Source organism: Dasypus novemcinctus, chromosome 8 (assembly GCF_030445035.2).
Source record: "Dasypus novemcinctus isolate mDasNov1 chromosome 8, mDasNov1.1.hap2, whole genome shotgun sequence".
Classification (NCBI taxonomy): Eukaryota; Metazoa; Chordata; class Mammalia; order Cingulata; family Dasypodidae; genus Dasypus; species Dasypus novemcinctus.
In genome coordinates, this window is record NC_080680.1 from 56,871,986 (window position 1) to 56,895,950 (window position 23,965).

The 23,965-nt window shown below is 37.1% G+C and overlaps 1 protein-coding gene across 7 annotated transcripts in view; it reads right to left on the minus strand.

The window, feature by feature from the left end:
* NFIB (nuclear factor I B) overlaps positions 1 to 23,965 on the minus strand; it is a 238,330-nt gene that overhangs the window by 82,945 nt on the left and 131,420 nt on the right. For all 7 annotated transcript variants that reach the window (XM_058301874.2, XM_058301878.2, XM_058301877.2 and 4 more), the window contains exon 3: positions 12,982 to 13,035. In XM_058301874.2, the coding sequence (XP_058157857.1) occupies positions 12,982 to 13,035 (54 nt within the window). The remainder of the gene's footprint in view (positions 1 to 12,981; positions 13,036 to 23,965) is intronic.

Sequence of the window (23,965 nt, forward strand, 5' to 3'; positions counted from 1 at the left end):
ACACAAGAAAAACAAGTGTGTCTGGTTGAAAAGAAGATGAATTTAATTTGGGAAATGTTACATTTGAATTACTGCAAACTGTCTTCCACAGGTTCTATACCATTTTACATTCCTACCAGCATTATCATATGATCCAGGCATTCTGTTCCTAGCTATATACCCCACAGAATTGAAAAAAGGTACTTGAATGGATATTTATACACCAATATTCATTGCAGCATTGCTCTCAATAGCCATAAGGTGGAAGCAACCCAAGCATCCATCAACAGATGAATAAACAAAATACTGAACACTCATAGAACAGAATATTACTCAGCATAAACTATTTTAAAAAATGAAGCACTGGCACATGCTAACACATGGATGAACCTTGACAACATCATGTTGCATGAAATAAGCCAGACACAAAAGGACAAATATTGTATGATTTATTTTATATGCTTTTTGAAATAATTACAAAAAGCAAATTCATAGAAACAGAAAACAGAATAGTGATTACCAGAGGCAGGGAAAGGAGAGATTATGAAATCAGGCTAAGATTTTAGTTGTGATGATAACAATATTCTGGAAGTAAGTGTAGTGAACATTACACAGTACTGTCAATGTATTTAATGTCAAGGGAAGAAGTCAGGGTTTCGTTATTTGCAGATGACATGATCCTATACATAGAAAACCCTGAGAGATCTACAACAAAGCTTCTAGAACTCATAAATGAGTTCAGCAAAGTCGTAGGTTATAAGATCAATGCGCAAAAATCAGTGGCATTTCTGTACACCAATGGCGAGCAAGATCAGGAGGAAATCAAGAAACAAATACCATTCACAATAGTAAATTAAAAAATCAAATACTTAGGAATAAATTTAACTAAAGAGGTAAAAGACTTATACACCAAGACCTATACAAGACTGTTCAGGGAAATCAAAGAAGACCTAAATAAATGGAAGAATATTCCTTGTTCATGGATAGGAAGACTGAATATTATTAAGATGTCTATCCTACCAAAACTGATCTACACATTCAATGCAATCCCAATAAAAATCAACACAGCCTTCTTTAAGGAACTAGAAAAACTAACTATGAGATTTATTTGGAAAGGAAAGAGGCCCCGAATAGCCAAAGACATATTGAAAAAGAAAAACGAAATAGGAGGAATCACACTTCCTGACTTCAAAACATACTACAAAGCTACAGTAGTGAAAACAGCATGGTATTGGCATAAGGAGAGACACACAGATCAATGGAATCGAATTGAAAGTTCAGATATAGAACCTCATGTATATAGCCATATAATATTCGATGGAGCCACCAAACCCTCTCAACTGGGAGAGAATGGCCTATTCAACAAATGGTGCCTGGAGAACTGGATAGCCATATGTAGAAGAATGAAAGAGGATTGCCATCTCACACCTTATACAAAGATCAACTCAAGATGGATCAAAGACCTAAATATAAGAGCCAAGACCATAAAGATCTTGGAAAGCAGTGTAGGGAAACATCTGCAGGACCTTGTAATAGGAAATGGCTTCATGAATATCACACCAAAAGCACAAGCAGCAAAAGAACAAATAGATAAATGGGACTTCCTCAAGATTAAAGCCTTCTGCACCTCAATGGAGTTTGTCGGGAAAGTAAGAAGGGAACCCACACAATGGGAGAAAATGTTTGGCAACCATATATCTGATAAGAGACTTATAACTTGCATATATAAAGAACTCATATATCTTGAAAACAAAAAGATAAACAACCCGTTTAAAAAATGGGAAAAAGATTTAAACAGACACTTCTCCAAAGAAGAAATACAAATGGCTAAAAAGCACATGAAAAAATGCTCCAAGTCTCTAGCTATCAGGGAAATGCAAAATCAAAACTACAATGAGATACTATCTTACTCCCATAAGATTGGCAGCTATGAAAAAAACAGAAGAATACAAATGCTGGAGAGGATGTGAAGAAAGGGGAACACTCATCCACTGCTGGTGGGAATGCAGAAGGATCCAACCATTCTGAAGGACAGTTTGGCGGTTTCTCAAAAAACTAACCATAGATTTGCCATATGACCCAGCAATACCACTGCTGGGTATATACCCATCAGAACTGAAAACAAGGACACAAACCGATATATGTACACCAATGTTCATAGCAGCATTGTTCACTATTGCCAAAAGTTGGAATCAATCCAAATGTCCATCAACAGATGAGTGGATCAATAAAATGTGGTATATACACACAATGGAATACTACTCGGCTGTAAGAACAAATACACTACAATCACATGTGATAACATGGATGAACCTTGAGAATCTTATGTTGAGTGAAGCAACCCAGCATTGAAGGACAAATACTACATGACCTCAATGATATGAAATAAGCAAACTGCCTCAGAGAGCTAGAGTCTGGAAAAGAGGCTTACAGGAAATCGGGGGGTGGAAGAAGGATGTGAGTTAACGTCTGCAGGGGTGGAATCTGTGATGAGCTGGCAGTAAGTATGAGCACAAAGAAGGGACAAAATGGGGGCAAGGGGTTGCCTTCGGGTGGGGCTTTGTGGGTTTGAGGGGGGCTGGGGATGGGCAGAGGGGTAATATTGTCCAAAAATTGGGGGGAGGGCAGGACAATATACGAACATGGGAGAGTGTCAGGTGTTCGTTGAGAACAAAATGTTGAGAAAATCGTATCAAAGTATAAGTAGGAGGATTGCCTGTTTAGGATGCTCAGAGGGTATGGTCTGATGCGGGACAGACTCCAGGGGAATAGCTGAAGGCTCATTTTGCCAAGGTGGGTAGTACCATTGGGAAGAGACCCAAGAAGTGAGAGTTGGGGTGGACCCACATCCTGGGGAGGACTAGGGCCGTCAAATAGAGAGAACTGTATCTCTCGTGAGAAAGGATGGCTCCCAGGGCATTAGGGCAGTTGAGAAAGTCAGGCCCTGAATACTGCTGCAAGTATCTCTGGACATGGCTTCTTGGGAAATGGAGAGTGGCTGGCGTTGTGGGCCCCAAGGGGAGGGGAAAATGGATGTGGAATGGATGGAACCAAGGTAAATATGGGGGCAAGAGAGGAGTTTTGTGAGAGTACACAAGGATGAATATAAAACATGTAATATTACACCAAAAACATATAGGGGACGACAGACTAATAATGTAAACCATAAGGCAAAACATAGGATAACTAAAAAATTTAGAAAACTGTACAACCTAAAGTATGGACCACATAGTAAGCACAGATGTCACCTTGTTTGAAAGCTATTGTTTCAGAATCTGTACATTAGTTTCAGGAAATATGATATCAATAAGTTAAAAGATTATCGCTGTGGAAGAGAAAAGGTTTTATGGTGGATCTGGGGAAGTACTGTATATTGTATATATGAATTTCAGTGATCTAAGACTCTTGGGAAGCTGACATTATATTGGGATTCACTTTACAGGAAGTTTTAGATCACAGAGTGGTTAAGCAGTGGCAGCGGAGGAATACTGATATAGGATGTTATTGACAGGATATATATGGTTGACAGGGAGTTGTACGGGCCATATGCCCAGGGTATATGGTAATGTCTAGATATACTCATAGTGGAAACAATTAAAAACAACAGCTGGGGGGTACTGGGCTCCTGGCCAGGGGGTCACTGTCATGGACCCTGGGGGAGCAGTGGCAGTCCCCTAGGTGCAATGGCAAGAACCAGGAAGGAAGGAGGGCCCAACAGTGGGCTCCTGATACTAATGGCTATGCTTTTGAGCCTATACACCTGCAATAAGAACAAGGCCTAGAGTAGCACTGTGCCTGGGAGTTTCCTCCTGACAGCCTTCATGTTACTCAAATGTGGCCACTCTCACAGTCAAACTCAGCATGTAGATGCAGTGCATTCCCCCCAGCATGGGACATGACACCCGGGGATGAGCCTCCCTGGCACCAAGGGATCACTACCACATACCAGCGGAAGATGCAAAAGAGAAAATGACCTTGAATTAAAGGTTCAATACGGATCAGCAGAATATCCCTGTCTACATATAATAACATGACTTCAAAATGCTGTTTGACCTAATGGAAGGGGGAAATGGAATGGAGAAATGAGATTATAAGGCTATGAGTCTCTAAAAAAGAGTCTGGAGGTTGTCAGAAGGAATGCCCTTATGCACAACTGAGCAGAGTCTAAGAGACAGATAAAGTAGATACAACCCCAGGTATTGGTTCTTTTGAGGGATAAAGAGACCCATGGGTTCTATGGTCATGGCAGATGGGGTTCACTGCCATGGCAGATGGCCCTTCTTTGGAGCTGATGTTTCTGCGTGATGGAATTGGACTCAGAAGGGATCTCTTTTCACAAGACTTGCATGCTACTTTATTGGAATTGTAGTTGGGGCTGGGGTTTAAGATATATTTAGGGGATTTGAATCTCTGGACTGATAATATGACACCCAGGCCCAGAGCCTCAACAGACTTCAGCTCCTACACTTTGATTTATTGGACTTACCCCACTCAGCTAACATGGAGTTGAAGAAGGTCAACCACCACACCATGGAGCCTAGAGTGTCTACAACTGAAAGCAGGAGGAGTGCATCCAGTATCCATGTGGAATCTAAGCCCCCACTTGACATAGATGTGCAATGGACACAACCAATCCAATGTCCACAGAGAAAATGTGGAATGGGTGTGGGAAGGGTAGCCATGGTGGCTGCTGGGTTTGGGGAATGGGAGGAAGAGATGAGATGTGGAGGCGTTTTCGGGACATGGAGTTGTCCTGGGTGGTGCTTCACGGACAATTACAGGACATTGTGGATCCGCCCAGGGCCCACTGGATGGAACGTGGGAGAGTGTGGGCTATGATGTGGACCATTGACTATGGGGTACAGTGATGCTCAGAGATGTACTTGCCAGGTGCAGTGGATGTGTCACAATGATGGGAGAGAGTGTTGTTGTGGGGGGAGTGGGGGGTGGGGGCGGTGGGGTTGAATGGGACCTCATATTTTTTTAATGTAATTTTTAAAAATAAATAATTTTTTAAAAATGTATTTAATGTCAAGCCATACTTAAAATGGTTAAAATGGTTTTTATATAATATGTATTTTATAACAACTAAAAATAAATATGTATTCTTTCATAATTGGTAACAAATGTTTCGCAACAATGCAAGGTGTTGGTGTTGGGTTGATGTATTGGACCCCTGTATGATGTTATACATGGGTGCTTTGTGTGGTTTTTTTTTGGTATGAATTATATACTTCAATAAAAATTTTTAAAATAAGTATATAAAAATTTAAAAAAAATTTTTTTAATTATTGATGAGATATCTAGAGGACATGCCCAAAAAGTAGTTGGATGCCTGGATCTGAAACATTAGAAGAGAGCTCTAATATGAAGGTATATATTTAGGAATAGTTTAAAATGATTATAATTAAAAATCACAGGTGTGTTGAGAAAACATGTCAGACCAAGGACAAAGACCTGGTTCAGAAGAGGGAGGAAACCACCATAAGCAACTGAAAGAAAAGAGAAAGGTTCCTGTATTACCAGGAAAGAATCCCATTTTCAAGAGCAAGTTATAAGTTTCAAGTCAACTGAATCAAATAAATGCTCAAGAATATGGAAGCAGGAAGTGAATGTAATGAGCCATTGTACACAGCCCTTAAAGGAGTCACAAATTTAATGTTAATCATTTAATTGGGGACAGAAGCCCAGGTGCAGGAGAAGCCAAAGACATAATTTTAGAGTCTATTATGTCAAGCCACGAAAAAGGAGAGAGAGCTGGGGGACCTGGTTGAAGGGGATTGTATGAATGAGGGGCAAAGGGGTAGTTTTTTAAAAAACATGAAATAAGTTGCTTAGAGGGAGTCACTAGAATAAAGGAGATCTACAGAGAGGGCCAGGAAGAGTAAGGGACAGAGAGAAGCCTCAGTGGAGACAGAAAAGTGGGCAACTTCAGAAAGTAGAAACACTATGGAAAGGCAACTAGGAAAATGTTTATATAATGTTACTATAAGGGCCTGAGAGATAAATTCTTGCCAGGAGATTAAAAAAAAATCTCTAAAGATACATTTGTACTCTTTCTCCTGTCAGGATTAAAATACTATGTAACAAAATGCCATTCCACCTCTGCCTTTAATTCCAAAGAGCTCAGAAGAAAACGACAACCTAAAATCTACGATTCTATTCCATCATGAGACTAGAAAACGAATCTGTTTCTTCTGCCTCTTATTTAATCGCTAACAGTCTCTTCTTAAGCATCTTAACTTGCCCTGTGCTTTTTTCTGTCATCTTAAGCCTTTAAAGAGAAAAGCTTCAGCATGGTTCTATTTGGTACCTCATGAAATGACACTTCCTGAAGGAAACCTTCTTGAGCAACCCAACTAGAAGAGAAGGGTGAAAGCGGTCCTCACTTTTATCAAACACTTGTTATTTGCCAAGTGTGCTCTTCCATCTACCCCTCCAGGCTGTCCTGAGTTTCTGAGAAGTTGGCTGACTTGCTCATGCTCCCCGTGGCCATCAGGCTCAGGGTAAAAGGAGGAGCCTTGACTTGGAGAAAAAAAATACTTCTTAAGTCCATGGTCTTTCCACTCCACCATGCACCCTACAATGGCTGCTAACAGTATTTAACCTCCGTCATACTTGGATTTGGCACCAAATAATATTTAGCCTTGATATAAATAGATACTATGTATTTCTTGAGAGAAAAATTTGGAGAGAGCAAAGTTCATGTAGCATGCTCTGTAGCATCTAGCATAGTGCCATGCTCATGACAGATGCTCAATAAATATCTGTTGGCCGATAAATTCACCAATAGATAGGACTTTGAGGGCTATTTTCTATTCTGGATATGGAATGGCATCTATTACCAACTCCCCAAAGGCACAGGACTGTCTCTACTCCTCATTTTGAGCTGATTCAACCCATGTTCCATCTCCTGGAATGAAATATCTAACTCTGAACTCAGCAATGAGTGGACACTCAATCGATATTATTTGTGCCTAATAGAGTAAGCAATTGGGGAAATATGGAAAAATCTCTCATTACCTTATAGATATTCCTAAAATGTCTTTTTTACTCCAAATTAAATACTACAAGTAATCAGGCTGGAACTATTATAGAGTTTGGACACTGTGTCAACTCCCATATAAATCAACATTCGAGGAGTGGATTTTATACAAGTTTTCATAAGGCAGACTGAAAAAACAGGAATATGTGTCCTTCTGTTTGTTTGTTTTAACAGTATTTCGAAAACAATCCATTCCCTTATCCTCTTGTTCTTTACTAGGAATCCTATCCTACTGAAGTTAAGAACTTTATTGAATGTGATATCTTCAAAAAGTTCAAGGAGAAGTAAAATGTTCTGAAATAGAATCCGTTAAGAAAAAAAAAAAGCCTTTGATTTTCACATTGACTTGCACAGACCTCATTCTCAAATTACCTAAAAGCTTTACCTATGATATCAGGTCTTACCACTGTTGATCAATGCTTTTAGTGGCTCTATATTTTTATGAATTTAAAAAAAACCTGATTATAGTCTGTTGCATATTGTCTAGTGTCAAAGTTTACAATTACTTCTAGGTATCACGAAATAATGCATTTTTCCATTTTAAAAAGTTTTGACTCTGATGGATACAATAAATGAGGATATGAGAAGGAATGGATTTGGGACTTACTAGCTGAGGAAAAGGGCTATGACAAAAATATCAGAGTGAATTTTCTCTTTTCTTGGACTTTGAACACCATATTCTAAGATAAAATATGCTCTATGAAGTCCTGGAGGGCTTATCAAAAGTATCTGCTTTCACATGCAAACAGCAAAGTAAACATTTTATTATTTCTGTCACTAGTAGAAGGTATTAAGATTGTCCCAAACTCTAAAATTTGAAAATACAAAGTGAAAGTTCAAGGAAATTTGGGGTCCTGGTGATCCCACAGATGAAAATTAAACTGCAGATGCTGAACTAGTTTTCTTGATAATTATTTGGCTGGGTTTTACTAGTTCCATAATAACTCCCTATTGACATCAATTTATCAAAACTTTTATAATTTGAAGAATTTCTTAAATTCCTGACAGGAATAATGCTATGATTAATAGATAGTTCCTGTTTAATTTACTCAATTATTTATTCAGTCTCAACTTTGTTCCAGAGAGGATGTAAGATGGTTTACTCAAGGTATGCCCAACATATGATTCTAACGGTTGCCAGAGGTTTTCCCAGACTTCATAAAAAATCAACACACAAAATGGAACAGGCACCCTATAAATCTTGCCAAATAGAAAAGTGGGATGTTAAGTCCATGCAATTCCAGGTAAGAAAGCTCTGACTAATGATACTTGGAATGCTTCATAGGTTTACATCATAATATTTGCAAGAAGTATCATAGTCTCCTCTGTGAGACATAGAATTCAATGTTTCTTTGTTAAATTTCTAACTAAGGAAGAACTCCCCATAAAACTACAGCCTTCCTGAACTCAAAAGAGGTTTCAGCTTGGAATTGACTTAAAGACAGAAAGACAACTTCTAGATTACCTTGGATTTCCTTGAATAACACCCATTTCAGCATTGGGCAAGTGACAAGATCAGAAATCTAGAAGTCCATAGCCCAAGGAATAATAGAGGAAATCAAAGCAAACATCAAAAGATTACATCGAATCACACATTTTCTAAAAGTGCCGAAGGAGTTTTTTCATTTTTGGAAATAAAATTAGATGTGAGTAGAAGTCTTTTTCTTAATGATTTGTCTTTGGTCCACAAAAGTTGTTTGCTATAGTTGAGAGAGGACTATTGCTTAGAAGAGGTTGATTTGATAGTCACAAAGAAATAACTGAATATTATAGACATAGAACATTTGACTATCATGAACAAGGGAAATGTACATCAATAAAAAATGAAATGGGCTTCTTAACTGAAATAATAATGGCAAGTCCTTAGGTACCATCATGGCCAGAATGAGACTTTTAGAGGACCTTAGCTTTGAAAGATTATGGTGTCCATAGCTGTCGTATAAATAAGAATGAAATCAAAATATTAAAATCACAACTATTAATAGTAAAAGGAAATGTTATCAAGATTACTTACATGTGTAAAAAAAAAACTTTAAAAGACTACAAAATGCTTTTAAAAATAATAAATCTCAAATATCCCTCCACCCAAATATGTTTTATTTTTGTTTACTTGTGCTTAGTCCCATTCAAGAAATTTGAAGAACTTTAGAGTCACCCTCCATAAATTCTTCTAATCAGTAAGGAAGTAATCTGCAAGTCAGAAAGTCCTGTCTGATGCTGGAGAAAAGCCAAGTCAGAGGGGGCTGTTTAGTTTGTGCATATAGACACATGCATCCGCACTTCTAGAAAGATTGGATGGGATTCCACATTCATACCAACAGTGGGGAACAGATTTCAAAGAGCTATCTCTCCAAAAGGACTTGAATTTTTGTCATCTTTTCCCAAGCTGTTAGGAAATAAACACAGGCATCAATGGTAGCTATTTCAATGGGTGGCCAATCCCCCAGTAAAAAACTACCAGTGACAAGAAAGTGTTGGGAATCAAAGTCATCTTTTCCAAACGTTTAGCTTCTCCTTGTTAAAACAATACAAGCAGCTAGGTGATTGGATTGTTTTGTTGCTTGTGACAGACTGCATTTTCCCATAATGGATTGTGCCTTCTTATCATAGTGAATCTCAACTTTAGAGCTTACACATTTCAATCAAGGCCAGGATTCAGAAATGAAAAGAGCCTCTTAAGGATAAATTATGGGGAAGTAGTTTGGCCCAATGGATAGAGCATCCGCCTACCACATGGGAGGTCCAGGGTTCAAACCCAGGGCCTCCTGACCCGTGTGGTGAGCTGGCCCATGCGCAGTGCTGATGCGCGCAAGGAGTGCCGTGTCATACAGGGATGTCCCCTGCGTAGGGGAGCCCCACACACATGGAGTGCACCCCATAGGGAGAGCCACCCAGCACGAAAGTCAGTGCAGCCTGCCAGGAGTGGTGCCGCACACACAGAGACCTGATGCAGCAAGATGATGCAACAAAAAGAGACACAGATTCCTGGTGCCACTGACAAAAATAGAAGCGGACACAGAAGAACACACAGCAAATGGACACAGAGAGCAGACAACTGGGGTGGGGGCGGGGAAGGGAGAGAAATAAAAATAAATAAACCTTAAAAAAAAAAAAAGATAAATTATGCTCCAAAGTTACAAAAATGCTTACACTTATGAAAAAAGCTTTTAATAGTAAGTATAATTTATTCCAATTGACTGCAAAACAAAAACCTTAATCCTTTCTGATATTTCACATTTAAAATTAGAACAAACTCTGTATTCCCTGAGGCTTGATTTATTTCCAGGCATTTCAGAACAAAGTCTGTGGTCTTACTTTCATCAATCAGAATTACTTAATAGGCTCTATGGTTAAGACCATAACATAATGATACACAAAGCATATAGAAATGATGGAATGTTTCTGAATCATCAAATTTCTAATTACATTCAAATTAATTTTAATATTGTACATATTTTTATCAAATCCTAACTCTGAAAAACTGTTCATCAATTCAACTTATATTATTTAGTTGTCTACAAAATCCCAGTTTCAGGACATAGTTCTCAAAACACTTTTTTTTTTTTTTAATTTAATTTCCCCCCTCCCCCGGTTGTCAGTTCTCTGTGTCTATTTGCTGCATTTTGTTTCTTTGTCCGCTTCTGTTGTCGTCAGCGGCACGGGAACTGTGGGCGGTGCCATTCCTGGGCAGGCTGCACTTTCTTTCGCACTGGGCGGCTCTCCTTACGGGTGCACTCCTTGCGCGTGGGGCTCCCCTACGCGGGGGACACCCCTGCGTGGCAGGGCACTCCTTGCGCGCATCAGCACTGCGCATGGGCCAGCTCCACATGGGTCAAGGAGGCCCGGGGTTTGAACCGCGGACCTCCCATGTGGTAGATGGACACCCTAACCACTGGGCCAAGTCAGTTTCCCTCAAAACACATTTTTAATTTCCCAGGAAAAATTAAAAGGAAAAAAATTAGAAGGGTTTACCCTGACAGTCTTTTTTGTTTACAATATTTTGTGCAAGCAGGTAATTTAAGAGATGATACCCTATATGCAGCAAAAGAAAAATTTAACCAAGCTTTTTGACAAATATTGAAAAATAAACCCTGATGTTACACAACTATTCAAAGATTATTCATTCAGCTCAAATAGAGAACATTTTTAGGTGAGCATAATTCCCTTCTGTACATGTTCAGAAATGCATTTCAAACAATGACAGCTTTATTAATTTCAAATCAAGCTGTCATTCAAATGCAAATAACATATTCTTTGTTTAATCTAACTTACAATACCTATCAACTCTTTTCTTCAGAAGTTTTTTCCACCCCACCCCTACCCCACTCTTTGTAAAATGAGTGAGGAGGCTTTTAAAAAATATTTGGATACTTTTGACCATTATGTTTACACAGAGAAAATATTAGTCAACTAAAAAAGGAAGAAATTTGTATAAAATAAGATGGATAAGTTAATGAAATTTTACCAAATTCAGAAAATTTCTGGCAACATTTATCATATTCTAAACATTTGTCTCTTTTTAAAAATAACTGTCATGATTCTAGTCTCCCATTCACACTCACAATAAAATAACTAGGAGTTACATTTAAAACTTCTCAGTATTTCTGGGTTTTTTTAAATCAATTTGTAGCAATATTAAACACTTAGGAGAAAATAAAGAAAAACCAACTTGGTCTGCATTTTTAAATTTGTATTTAATTAGAACTTTCTATCTTTGAAATATACACTACTTTTGTCAATATGATTTTGTACAATGGAGAATAAATTATTATGTAGTTGGAAAGGATTTTTTTCCTAAAGTAAAAATAAAGGACAAACTATGGGCATGAATGAGGAAGTAAAATAAATCTGTTTTGATTTTGCATTTTTACTTACACATCTACCTGCTATATCTTTCTGACATCATTTTAAAACAAGATTGATATGATACGTGTTCATGTTAATTTGGGGTTTCTTTAGGTATTTAGTTCTCACACTAGTTAAGCATTATGAAAAGGAAGCTGAAACAATTAAGGACCTAAAACTAAGTCTTATCTGAGGAAACTTTTATTATTACTATTTATAAATATTTTGGTTGATTTTCAATGAAAAAACAAGAGATTTTGAGGTGGTAGTAGGGAGAATGTTTGATTGATTTGAAATTTTTTCTCTTTGTTATTTTAATCCTAGAGCATTCTTTTACCAAAGTCATGGATATAATTAAAATTCTCATGATAATGAAATGTTATAAATTCTTCATTGCTCAAGTTTTATCTCATGAGAAAAGACATCACTATTAAATCAAAAGCAAATTCCATACTTTCAGACTTTGGAGCAACAGAAATATGAAGACAGTTTCAGATCTGGAACAACTTCTAAAAATAAAAAGGTATTTGGCATACATTATGCTAAAGGAAAAGTCCTACTTTCATTATTTCCTGATTCTGGGTATTCCAATAAAAACCTTATGGAAAGAAACTCTTGCAAAAATCCTTCACTGAAAACATAACCAAATCCGCCCCCCCCCCCCACACACACACACCTTTAAAGCAATAAGAGTTGATAAATATAATAAGAGTACGGAAAACTTACTTTTTCTTGTGAGTTTTAAAAGAAAGCTTTAAAGGTTTTTGTTGGGTTTTTGTTTTGTTTTGTTTTGTTTTGTTTTGTTATTAAGGCTTTTCCAACAGCAATGAGTCTTAGCACCTAAAAGATACACATCCAAAATACATGCATATTTGTTTTCAAAGAAACACCAACAAAAATTTAAAATACTGGTGATTAGGTAAATACTGATGACGCAAATATAGAAATATTTGCTCTAGCAAAGGACCTAAACAGAATCACATCTTGTCCTGATCATACCTGCCTGCCAGAACAAAATAGGCAGCTCACCAATTATGGTGTGTTTATCTATACAGTGGTACCTTTGTTCTCCAACAATGTCAGATTGCAAATGTCCTGGAACACATATTTACCTGGAGGATTCTTGGCAGGATCATTGTGGCTTGGACTTCCTGATTGTCCAGAATCTGCAAAGAAATCACAGAAAATGTTTTCTTTTTAATTTGGTTTGAAAGAATTTCATAATCCTCAGAAGGACTTTAAAAAAAATTAAGGTACAACAATGCAGTCGAGTGTTTAAATGAAATACACTTTCCCAAGACTCTTGGTGGCAACTCTTTTATTTATCAAACTAAATGAGTGTCTATGCATACTTTTATGTCAAAAGAAAAAAAAAAAACAGTGATCTATAATAGTCTTGGGATAAAGCAAGGCTTTTTTTTTTAAACAAAGCGTCTGGCTGCAAAGCCACAAAAGGTGGTTTGAAGGTTGAACAAATATTAAGGACAGTCAGTACTAATATGAAATAAAGCAGATACATTTCCTAAAAATGCAATCTGAGTGTAATTAAACAGGCTTTTTAAAAAACTGAAAATATGTTTTTATTCAATGGATAAAATACATGGAAATGAGAGTTCGCTTTTCCAGGATTTCACATGCATGCACACACATCCACTCGAATAATCCCCCAACCTACTGGATCCAGGCCCAGATTTGTCTACATCCCATAATAGCAATCGATTTGAAAACACCAAGAAGAGCATAAATTACTAGGTAGAAACCAACATGGCTTTGTGAAGAGCAAATTGTTGGATCAATTTAATTTCCATCTGTGATAGACAGAGGGACCTGCAGTTAAGAAGGAAGAGATCAATGCGGTGGATCTGCATTTCTTATCCCCCATTATTTCTCATCAATGCTTCAGAAAGGAACATGGAGGCTATACTACTGTTAGGCAACATGCCTTTCCTGACTAATCTGACACTGTTGTATTTTGCTCACTCGTCTTTCCTCAATGTCCCCTCCGCATTTATCTGTGTCATTTGCCCTATATTATTATACACTTACTTGCAGGTTGCTTTCTAATCTTTTATTGGCTCTAGTATTTAAGTTTTGTCTGCCCAAGTAAATAGCATGCTCCTAAGCAGAGGCAAGATTCTGTCTACTTCTTTTGTGTCTTCCTCAGTGTGTAGTCCATGGCTGTGAGTGCACTAGGCTTTCGGTAAATCTGGAGGAATGGATGGCTCAGATTCAGCAGCCTTCTTTGCTTGCCTAGAAAAGGCAATTTTGAACTTGACAGTGGATTTCCAAAATTTGATAGGTGGGGCACAGATGACGCTGCCTTATACTGTAGTTTCTTCCCCAAAACCCTGTCGTTGTACTGTGCCAAGAAAGGGATTTAGTCTTAGCTGAGCAGAAAAATTTTATGCTGGATTTTTTTTCAGCATAAAAAGAGTATTTTATTCTGCTTTTCCAGGTAAGCGATTAACATACTGCAATTGCTGCTACTCCTATTAGACACAGGGCATCCTCTCAGTTTCTCTCTATATAAAACTTGGTTATTTATTTCAGCCAGTTGCCACATACCTGCTAACCAAATTTAGTGCCAAGATCAGAATTTTACCTCTTAATCTTATTTCCTTAATTATCCTTTTCTTTTGGCCTTAAGACAGTTTTCAGAAAATCTTAGCAAATATATTTAGTGAGTTCCCATTATCCTCCAATATGTTTAGGATTTCCCAAAACAGGAGAAAAGGAAGTGGGAAGGATTACTCTTGTGGTCTCAATTATGGCTAGAGTCTCTTGCACATAGGCAAAGAAAGCCAAATACTCTCTAAAAGCTTATCTCCTATGACTTTTATTACTTTTTCTGAAATTACGGCAAGATTCAGGGACTTATGACTTAGGCATCAACCTTTTTCTACTTAAATTCCAATAAAAGGTGGAACAATACTAGACACTCTCCAAGCCTGGAATATGGTAGTTCCTAAAAATGATTAATTCCAGTATTTTGCGACAGTCTCAGATATTTCTGCCTTGAGTTCCTCTGGCAAATGTCCTTCAGTATTGATGCTACATTCTAGTTTAACTTCTCAAGTAATCTGAACATTTTGAGGGGTTCCTTTTTATACATCAACTGCCTATTAACCAAGGTCACCTCATATTTTATTTTTCTGTCTAATGCTACTGTACACACTTGTGGAGGTCTTGGCATGCTTCCTTCTAGGTTGCAAATATCAACTTCATGTTGACACAATAAGAGGTATGCTAAGGTTGTCTTCAATGGACAAGTTGCTGCAGCGGCTTCATTTTAGGAATTGTGAACTATACGTCAGCCTTAATATGTATAGTTTTATCAACCCCCAAATGGCACCTTACAACTCTTTCCCAACATCTGGTTGTTAAAATTTGGGTCCAGTAAAGAATTAAAGTCTCTTCTGTTCCTAAGAGAGTATCCAGTTAGTAAACAATGACATCCCATGCTATTACAACATCTGTCTTGGGAAATCCTATTCTTTTCTGCAGCAAATAACTTTTTCTCCCTATTCCCAACAAATTATAGACCAACCTTTTCAAATGAAAAAATATAGCTAAAAAAAAACCCACAAGCATTTGAGAAAAAGCTGAAATCAACCCAAAATTTGAGCCACACACTTTTTAAAATAATAATTCCCCTTTCTAAAATGGCCTGGTGTTTACTGGCACACAATGACAGGTTTTCCCTTATACACCAAAGCTTGTGCCCTCTCACGATGCAGAAAAGCCTAACCTGTACCCCCAAAACATAGAAATAAGCCCCCAGGGACTAAGCAACGGAACATTTACTTTTCAGACTGCAAATTCTAACACTATAAACTACTCTTAACGCTTAAGTCACCTTATATTGGATGCTTAATTCCAATTGCTGGAAAAGGAAGTAACCAGGGAGTCGCAGTTGGCAGAGAAACCAAAAACGTACTGTTATTGTGGTTGACTTCAGAGAAGGAATTATTCAGACCACATCTAAAACCCTTCCAATTCATCACCTAGGTCAAATTACTCTACACCCAATGGTTTCATTTAACCACTTCCATCATGCTGCTCAAGTCCTATATGTACGTATGAGCGTGCATGCATGTGTGTACACTTAATGTGCTATAGTGAACCCTGGCTCTGGTTCTCACTATGACTTGATCTGGTGCAAAATTTCTTAACTCGTAGGGAGTGGGTGTAGCTTAAAGTCTGAATTCCTGCTTCCCATGTACAAGGTCGTGGATTCAATCCCTGGTACCTCCCCTCACTCTCCAAAAATTACTTAACCCTTACAGCCTTGGGGTCTTGATCTTAAAACTGCAATAATATTATCCTCCTCATTGAATCATTGCAAACATGATATTTTATGTGAAGAATCAAGCACTGGACCAGACACATCCTCCATGTCCAAAAATGAAAAGTAGTATTAAGCTTAGAATCTACGTTAAAAATGATCAATATTTTAAATGTGCTATCTCTCAGGAAGAAAGTAGAAATAAGGAACATAACCAAATTCTGTTCATGCCAGTGTGAGCCATCTAAAAAAGAGCTCTGGTGAATAAACTGAACATGGATGGGTGTATGCCCACATGAGAATTCCCGTGGTAAACACTTTAGTCCCAGTACCCCAAGGATGGAGGAGGGCACTGAGTCTATGACGCTCTCAGGAAGTGTCATGCTCGAAAGGCAGGAGATACAGGTCAGCTGATGAAAATTACCTTCCTGAAGACTCAACTCTATAAGGAAAAGGTAGATAAGAATGGGGATTGTGTGTTGCCCAGTGCACTGGACTTTGAGTCTAGAAAGAAGATTTTGATGCAGTAGAGAAAAAGAGAGGGGAATGTTTTGAAGACAGCAGACCAAACCAACTTTCCCTCATTCCCTCCATATTTTATTTTCTCTTTCTTAGACTCAATCTATATTTTTTTACATTCATGTGTTTTTCTCTTTCTGACTGAACTGGATATAACATAGAACTGGAATATGTTTTGCATACAGAATTACTAAAATTTCATATTCTTTACTCTTAATTTTTTTGAAGTGTGAATTAAACATACATATTACATTCTTTTTCTAGGAAAAAAATAGCTAATGAAGCTACTTCCAAATTACTACTTTTTTTTTTTAACTCAATCAATTCCCTACCCCAGGTTAAAGATTTTCCAGGCGTAAGAAAACATTCACACCACTGCGTGACCCTTGCCAACTTTCCTTCAATCCTATCTACTCTTTTATTAAAAAAAAAAAAGTCAATCTTCCATGGCTCTTCCAATATCAGAAATTTTCATAAGGAGCCATCAGACTTCCCTATTAACCCAACTTTATGGAAGATCCTGAGATATTTAAATGATCTGAATGAATTATCCAAAATTACATGGCAACTATTAAAAGGTGTGTTCTTGGGAAGCAGATGTGGTTCAAGCAATTGGGCTCTCATCTATTACATGAGAGGTCCAAGGTTCAATTCCTGGGGGCCCCTGGTGAAGGCAAGCTGGACCATGTGGCGAGCTGGCCTGAGAGGAGAGCTGGCACAGCAAGATGGTGCAACAAAAACGACACGGGGGAGAGACAATAAGAGACACAGCAGACAAGGGAGCTGAGGTGGCGTAAGAAATTGAGCACCTCTCTCCTACTCCAGAAGGTCCTGGGATCAGTTCCCAGTGCCACCTAAAGAGAAGACAAGCAGACACAGAAGAACACACAGAGAATGGACGCAGAAAGCAGACAATGCAGAGGGCGGGGGGTTTAGAAATAAATAAATTTTTTTAAAAAGTATATTCTCCATACAGGTCACCCACACAGACAAACTGCCTCTTGAGTAATTATGATGTCATCTTAAAAATACACAAAAATAATCTTTCAGTAGATAGAACATTTCTGGAAACTTTACCTTCCCCCCAACTTAGCTCCTCCTTCCCAACATTTACCAATACATTCAAAACCTCTTTCTGAAATTTAAAATTTCTACCTAAGCTAGAAATAATTATTATCATTGAACTCTCTATGCTAAGGATACTTTAAAGAGAGGTCAACTCTAAATTTAAAGTTTAGCTGAGACTATGGTCTCAGCTAAACAAAGGAAATTCTAATGTTTTACTGATAATCTCATAGAAGTTCAATGAAATGTTTCTTTAAAATATTAGATAATAAATGATTAATGGCCTTGGAAATGGTTTTTACTCCATAAATGCTTATTAGTTTGCATTCATTTTACACTAATGACCTTTAAAATATTCTTTTGTAAAGAAGTATGGGCATTCTATGCCTTCTAGAATCTCACAGCTTGGCCAAAGAGACAGAAATACATGAATAAAAAATAATGTACTGTGATAGGTACTATAAATGGGTATATAGCAGGAGGGAATAATTGATTCTTCATAGAAAAAGTGGACAAGGCCACGTCATAGAGGTTACCAGAGGGAGGTGACCCTGGAATTAGGTCTTGAAAAATTACCTAATCCCACACCTCTCTAGTCCATATTTCACACTGTTACCAGGGTGATCTTCTTAAAAGCTAAAAGTGAATAAACTACTTCCCTGCTGAAACCTTTGCATGTATTCTGAATACTCACAAGGAAAACTCCAAATTTTTTAGTACGCCATTCAAGGCCCCTATTAACATCTGGGTCACACCTTAGACTTTAGTTCTTTGTGTGTCACCTATATTTTATAACTCCAAGTCTTTGTACATGATGTTCTCCTTCATTTTTCCTGAAGTCCTCCTGTTGAGGTCATTTCTTTTAGATTCTGAACAACATGAGGCAGGGATGTTGCCTCAGTGAGGCTCATAGCCCTAATCTTTGATACAGTGCCTGGCATGTTGGGTTGAGTAAGTCAACAAATGGAAAACAATTGGTTGAGAAACTAAAAGAATGCACAAAGAAGACCAGGAATGCCCCTCTGTGAAGAAACATGCATTGGAATTCGAAGAGACAAAACTTTCATGGCAAGGAAAGGGGACATACACACAATTCACAAGGCTGGATCTCCCAGTCTAACATAAGGCTCTGTTCTGCCTCCCTGAATTCCTGAAGGAATATTTGGAGATCTGATGGGTGGATAAAAGGAACTATTTTGAGTCAGAAATTAATCTTCGACTCTCTCCTACAAAGGGAAGAAGGGGAGGTCTAGGAAGCAGACTTGTAGTTTGCAGGCAGGGGGCCAAGATGCCCTTATGACCTTTGTATACAGAAGTTTGTCTTTTCACTCCTAGACAAAACGTATGCCAGGAACTCATTTTACTCTCTGATATCATGACCTGAGTATCACAGAAAAACCAAATTTGAGAAACACAATTTTAATTTACAATAACTTTGGTACAAAAAAGGGACTGAAGAAGGTAACTTCTCAGGTCCCTTCTGGATCTAAAAGTTTATGATTCTCTAACAATATAGCTTTTATATCAAGGGATATCAGAAAAGTAAATGAAATTCACATTGTAACCTATTAACCTACAGATCGCCTCCTGCTAGAACTAAAATTAGTCATCATGTGATAAAGGGCCCCTTTGTCATATTTCTTTTCCTTAAGCAGGTAAAGAATAGTCTATTGTCAACTAAAGAATACCACGAGATTTTTTTTAAAGGCTTAGAACAGTCTCCTTTTTTCTCTCCAAAACCTTATCAATTACCAACATACTAAAATAGTACATTTTTACAAATTAAATATATAGCCTGCCATAAAGATTCACTTAGGAAAGAGAAATATCAAGATGTAAGAAACAAATAAAAACTTAAGGGATGGGCATGCATTTTATGTATGAAATATATATATAAGACAAAAAAATCTGACATTTTAAGGGGGAGGGGGAGAAAACTGTGTTCTTCTCCAAGGCCAAAACCTCCATCTCCCTCTATCCATCTCTGCCCCATGTGTTGTGCCTCACTTTTGGCAGTTTACCACCTACAACAACTGACTGCCCTGGAATTTATAGCAAGTCAGCTTTACATAATACAATTCCAATTATAAAATTTGCCTTTTTTTTTTCTCCAGCACAGTTAAATATTATAAAGCTTCAGTTTTAATGGAGGACTGCTTCATTAATTAGGGTGACACAAGAATATAGTTTTACAATGTTTTCTTTTCCTTCTATTAAATGTTTATTAAAATAACACAAAGGAAGAACGTGGGAAAACTGAGTAAGTGCTTTCTTTGTATTGCATAAGCATGTAAATGTGTGGGAAAATGGTCTTTCTTAAATTCTCTAAGTATGTAGAAGTCTTTCTGTTTACCACTCTCTCCTTCTCTTCCAGGTTGCCTCTCTCTCTCTCTGCCTCATTCTTTCTTTCTGTCTCTTCTTAAAAGGACACTATAATATTTGGAGTCCACTTACTTCAAAACTTTGTAAACAAGCTATATATGGGAAGTGCTAACTCTATCACCTTGTTAATGGAGTCCCTTATATATTTTCGGTGAATCTGCACGCCTTCCCTTAAATCTGGTTCTGTCAAAAAGAACACTCAAATCTCTCAGAATACTTCAGGCAGAACCAAAATAATATTTTGGACTTCTACAAAATCTCAGACATGCCTTTTAAACTTTATTGTTTCCCAGCTGAAGAGCCATACTTTCAGATCCCCCTTTTAAGAGGTTAACATTGATTTTATTTTATTTATTTATTTATTTGTTTGTTTGTTTGTTTTTAGGAGTTACTGGGGAATGAACCCAGGACCTCATACATGTGAAGCAGGTAGGCAACCACAGAAGTATACCCACTCTGCTAACATTGATTTTCAAATACATACGTGATATAGTAAAACTTGTAGTTTTAGAGGCTGCTATACTGAGGATCCTTACAGATAAAGTAATTTGATTAATAACACCAACAAAAAAAAACAGAACTATAGCACTTAAGCACTATATCCTCTAGTTCTCATCCTTACACATTCCACTAGCTCTGTTATTAAACTTTTCTTTAAAGAACCACTTTTTTGTCTATCAGATTAGGTTCAAAGCATCATATTCCAAGGGGTAAAATGCAGATTTCTCTGCACTCAAGAGTAAAATTTGTCTACAAGGAATCAACGGAAAAACATAAGCTGCTGAAATTTAAGAAAAAAAAATCACTTATGCCTATTGAGAGCAAACCAAACCTGTCCATGCCTGGGGACTAGTGACCAGGAAAGATACTCAATACCTCTGCACAAAAGGTGTTAAGCCCACCAGCGCCCCTAATCAGAGGGCTGCAACACTTCACTGATCAGCAGCAAAACCACCAGGAATGAAAACAGAGATAACCATATTTGACCTTTCTGCCCCAAGATTAAGTTCAATGACTCTCTACTGATCCAGGGATTTTGTGAGCCAAAGGTCACAATCAAGATCACCTTACTTCTTGCTTCCTAAACCAGGAACCCACAGAAAGCAAAACTCCACACTGGTCATTGTCAGGATTGCTAACTTTTTACAGTGTGTTTTCAATTAAGAAAATAAAATGTGGTAATTAAATCAAGATTGCGTAATATGTTTTTGATTTGTAATCTCATTTCAATTAATTAACTGACTCAATCCTTGTTTCGCTTTAAACTGGCCTAGTTAGGGAAAAGCCCCTAGAACTGGATCCAGTTTTCTATCTTTAAAAACAAGGCAAAGCAATCTGACATTTCTTTCTATTTTTTTTTTTTTTTTTTTTTAATTTTAACACATCAGCATGAAATAAATACAGAGGCAAGGGTGTTAGTGTAGAGGAGGGAGGAGTTTGGTGGCATGATTTTGCCTAAAAAAAAAAAAAAATAGTTCTCGCACTAGAGAGAAATAAACCAAAACATTATTTATTCAGAACATTTCTTTTCCAATTTTATGAAGATTGCATGTTTGTTGGAAGCAAAACATTTCCAGCTGTATTTTAAGTTTTCTGAAGAGAGTTGTAAGATTTATAACCTTTCGTAAATGCTGCCCATATCTCATAATATTAGATGAACACGCCACTGCATACTTTAAGGAACAATGTGCCAATGCAGTTTGTCACATGAAAACAATGAAGTCCTTTCCCAAAATTTGGCCAGATCCAGTAGGAAAAGATGAGATGAATGTTCTATTTTTTCCATCTGGGAGACATTGTGGATTTCAGCTATACTATATAATATAGTTTTGAGTTTTCTCTTGGAAACCAAGAAAACTGCATTTTATAGCAAGGTATGTAGTGCAAAGAGGATGTTGGTGAAATATGAATCTGGAAATGAAAACCAGAAAGTCATCAAACTCAAGAACACAATTGTGGAGGCAAATTGAAAAATCAATGCAGAATTCCAATGTGAACCAAATGCAATGTTTATGATCCTATTAGCTTTAAGTTTTCTTTTTAAAAAAGGAATATGGGAATATTAATTCTGTTTTACCTCCAAAGCCCGGAACAACACGTATTATATTACCTAGCACAGTGACTTATATATCTACTTTGTTTTGTCCTGAGGTCATCATACATAATTCTAAACCCTACACATACTATATTCCTATGTTCACATGGCCCTTTCATGCCATGTCCTTTCATGTATTTTCCTAAAACTTAATATAATTTTGTACATCTAGATTAAAACCAGACTCAAAACTTTCTAATATTTTCTTAGTAATCTTTCTTCTCCGTGAGCAGGACATGGTCTCACCAAACTGCCTGGAGAGGCAGAAGACCTGGGTTCCATTCAGAAACTGCCAACTGCTTGCACTCTGACTAAGCAAACCACTTCACGCCAATTAGTTTTCATCTTGCCCAATCACTTAGCGCTGGATAAGAAAAGCCAGAAGTTTAGTTTAGTCATTTCCAAAGGATTTAGAAATAAAAAGCTCTTCATACAATTGTGAAAATCCGTACAAATATTTGTAAAGAAAGGACAATATATATATTTTAAATATATTTTAAGGTTTAATTGCTACCCACATACACGAAAAAAAAAAAAAAAAGCCAAAACTTCACCTAGTTAGTACTCCTCTTCTTTTTCTCTGTACTTTTCCATGCAAACACTGAGAACACAGGTAACTGAAGGACTAGGTTAGTGCCAAGCTCTCCTGCTAGACTGTAGAATCCATGAGGTCAAGATACATTTTTAGTCTTATTCACTGCCTAGCATAATTCCTGGTATATAGTAGATGCTCAATTAACACGCGTTGAATGAATAAACGCAATTTTGCAATGAACAAGACTGATGGCTTAAAACACTTTTCTTCTTCCTCAAGTTATAAATAATCTGACAGTAATGCCAATTATAACTTTTGCCTTTTTTGGCTATTATCTATAAATATTCTTTTTCTCAAGTTTCTGCAATTTCTCTGCAAACAAAATTAAGCAACAGATTTGGTCAATGACTAAAAAACCATATTGTTATGGATTTCTTTCAGACCTTATTTTATTGGATACAGATATCCCCATGATGTTAGCTGAAACGATATTTTGCCATATCATTAAAATGTTTATGTTTGAATCATTCTATGATCTTAGAGAAAAGAAAACTGGATGCATTTTATATACTCTATTAGTTATATGTAATTAATAATTGGCCCTTGTTTTATTATTGAACCATGACTCATAAGAACATGATGAAATGTTCATATAAAAATAAATGTATATATTTAACCCAAAAGTGCACAATAATTAACAGAATAACAGATGAAGATGAAGACTAGCATACTTTCTACCCAGGTAAAGTAGATTTGTGTTTTAGACATTCCTTACTGCTTCTGCTGACAAAATAATTTTATCATGATTTTGGAGAAAAAAATCAGAGAAATCACTTGCTGAAATAGGAAGCTTGCTGATATGGAGGATAATGGTATTAAATGTCCTAACAGTTCCTTGATAAGCATTTCAAAGAACTTCTGTCCCATGTTTCAGGACAGAACCTAATTTACCGGGAATAAAACTACTTGAATAATACATCATGTGAACTAGCAGCTTTAAAAAGGGTAAATAAGCAAACAAATGAGGAGATAGTAACTTCTTCCTGAAAACTAAAACTGTGCATGAGACATCTGGGGGATGAGAATCACTTTCAGGTGAGACACTAATATGAGGTCGCAGGTACTTTAATACCGTTAATAAACACCTCTTTTGCCAGGGCCTGAGAGAGAGTAGAGCCAGCTACCTACTCTTTCAAAGAGAAGGGGACCCTGGTG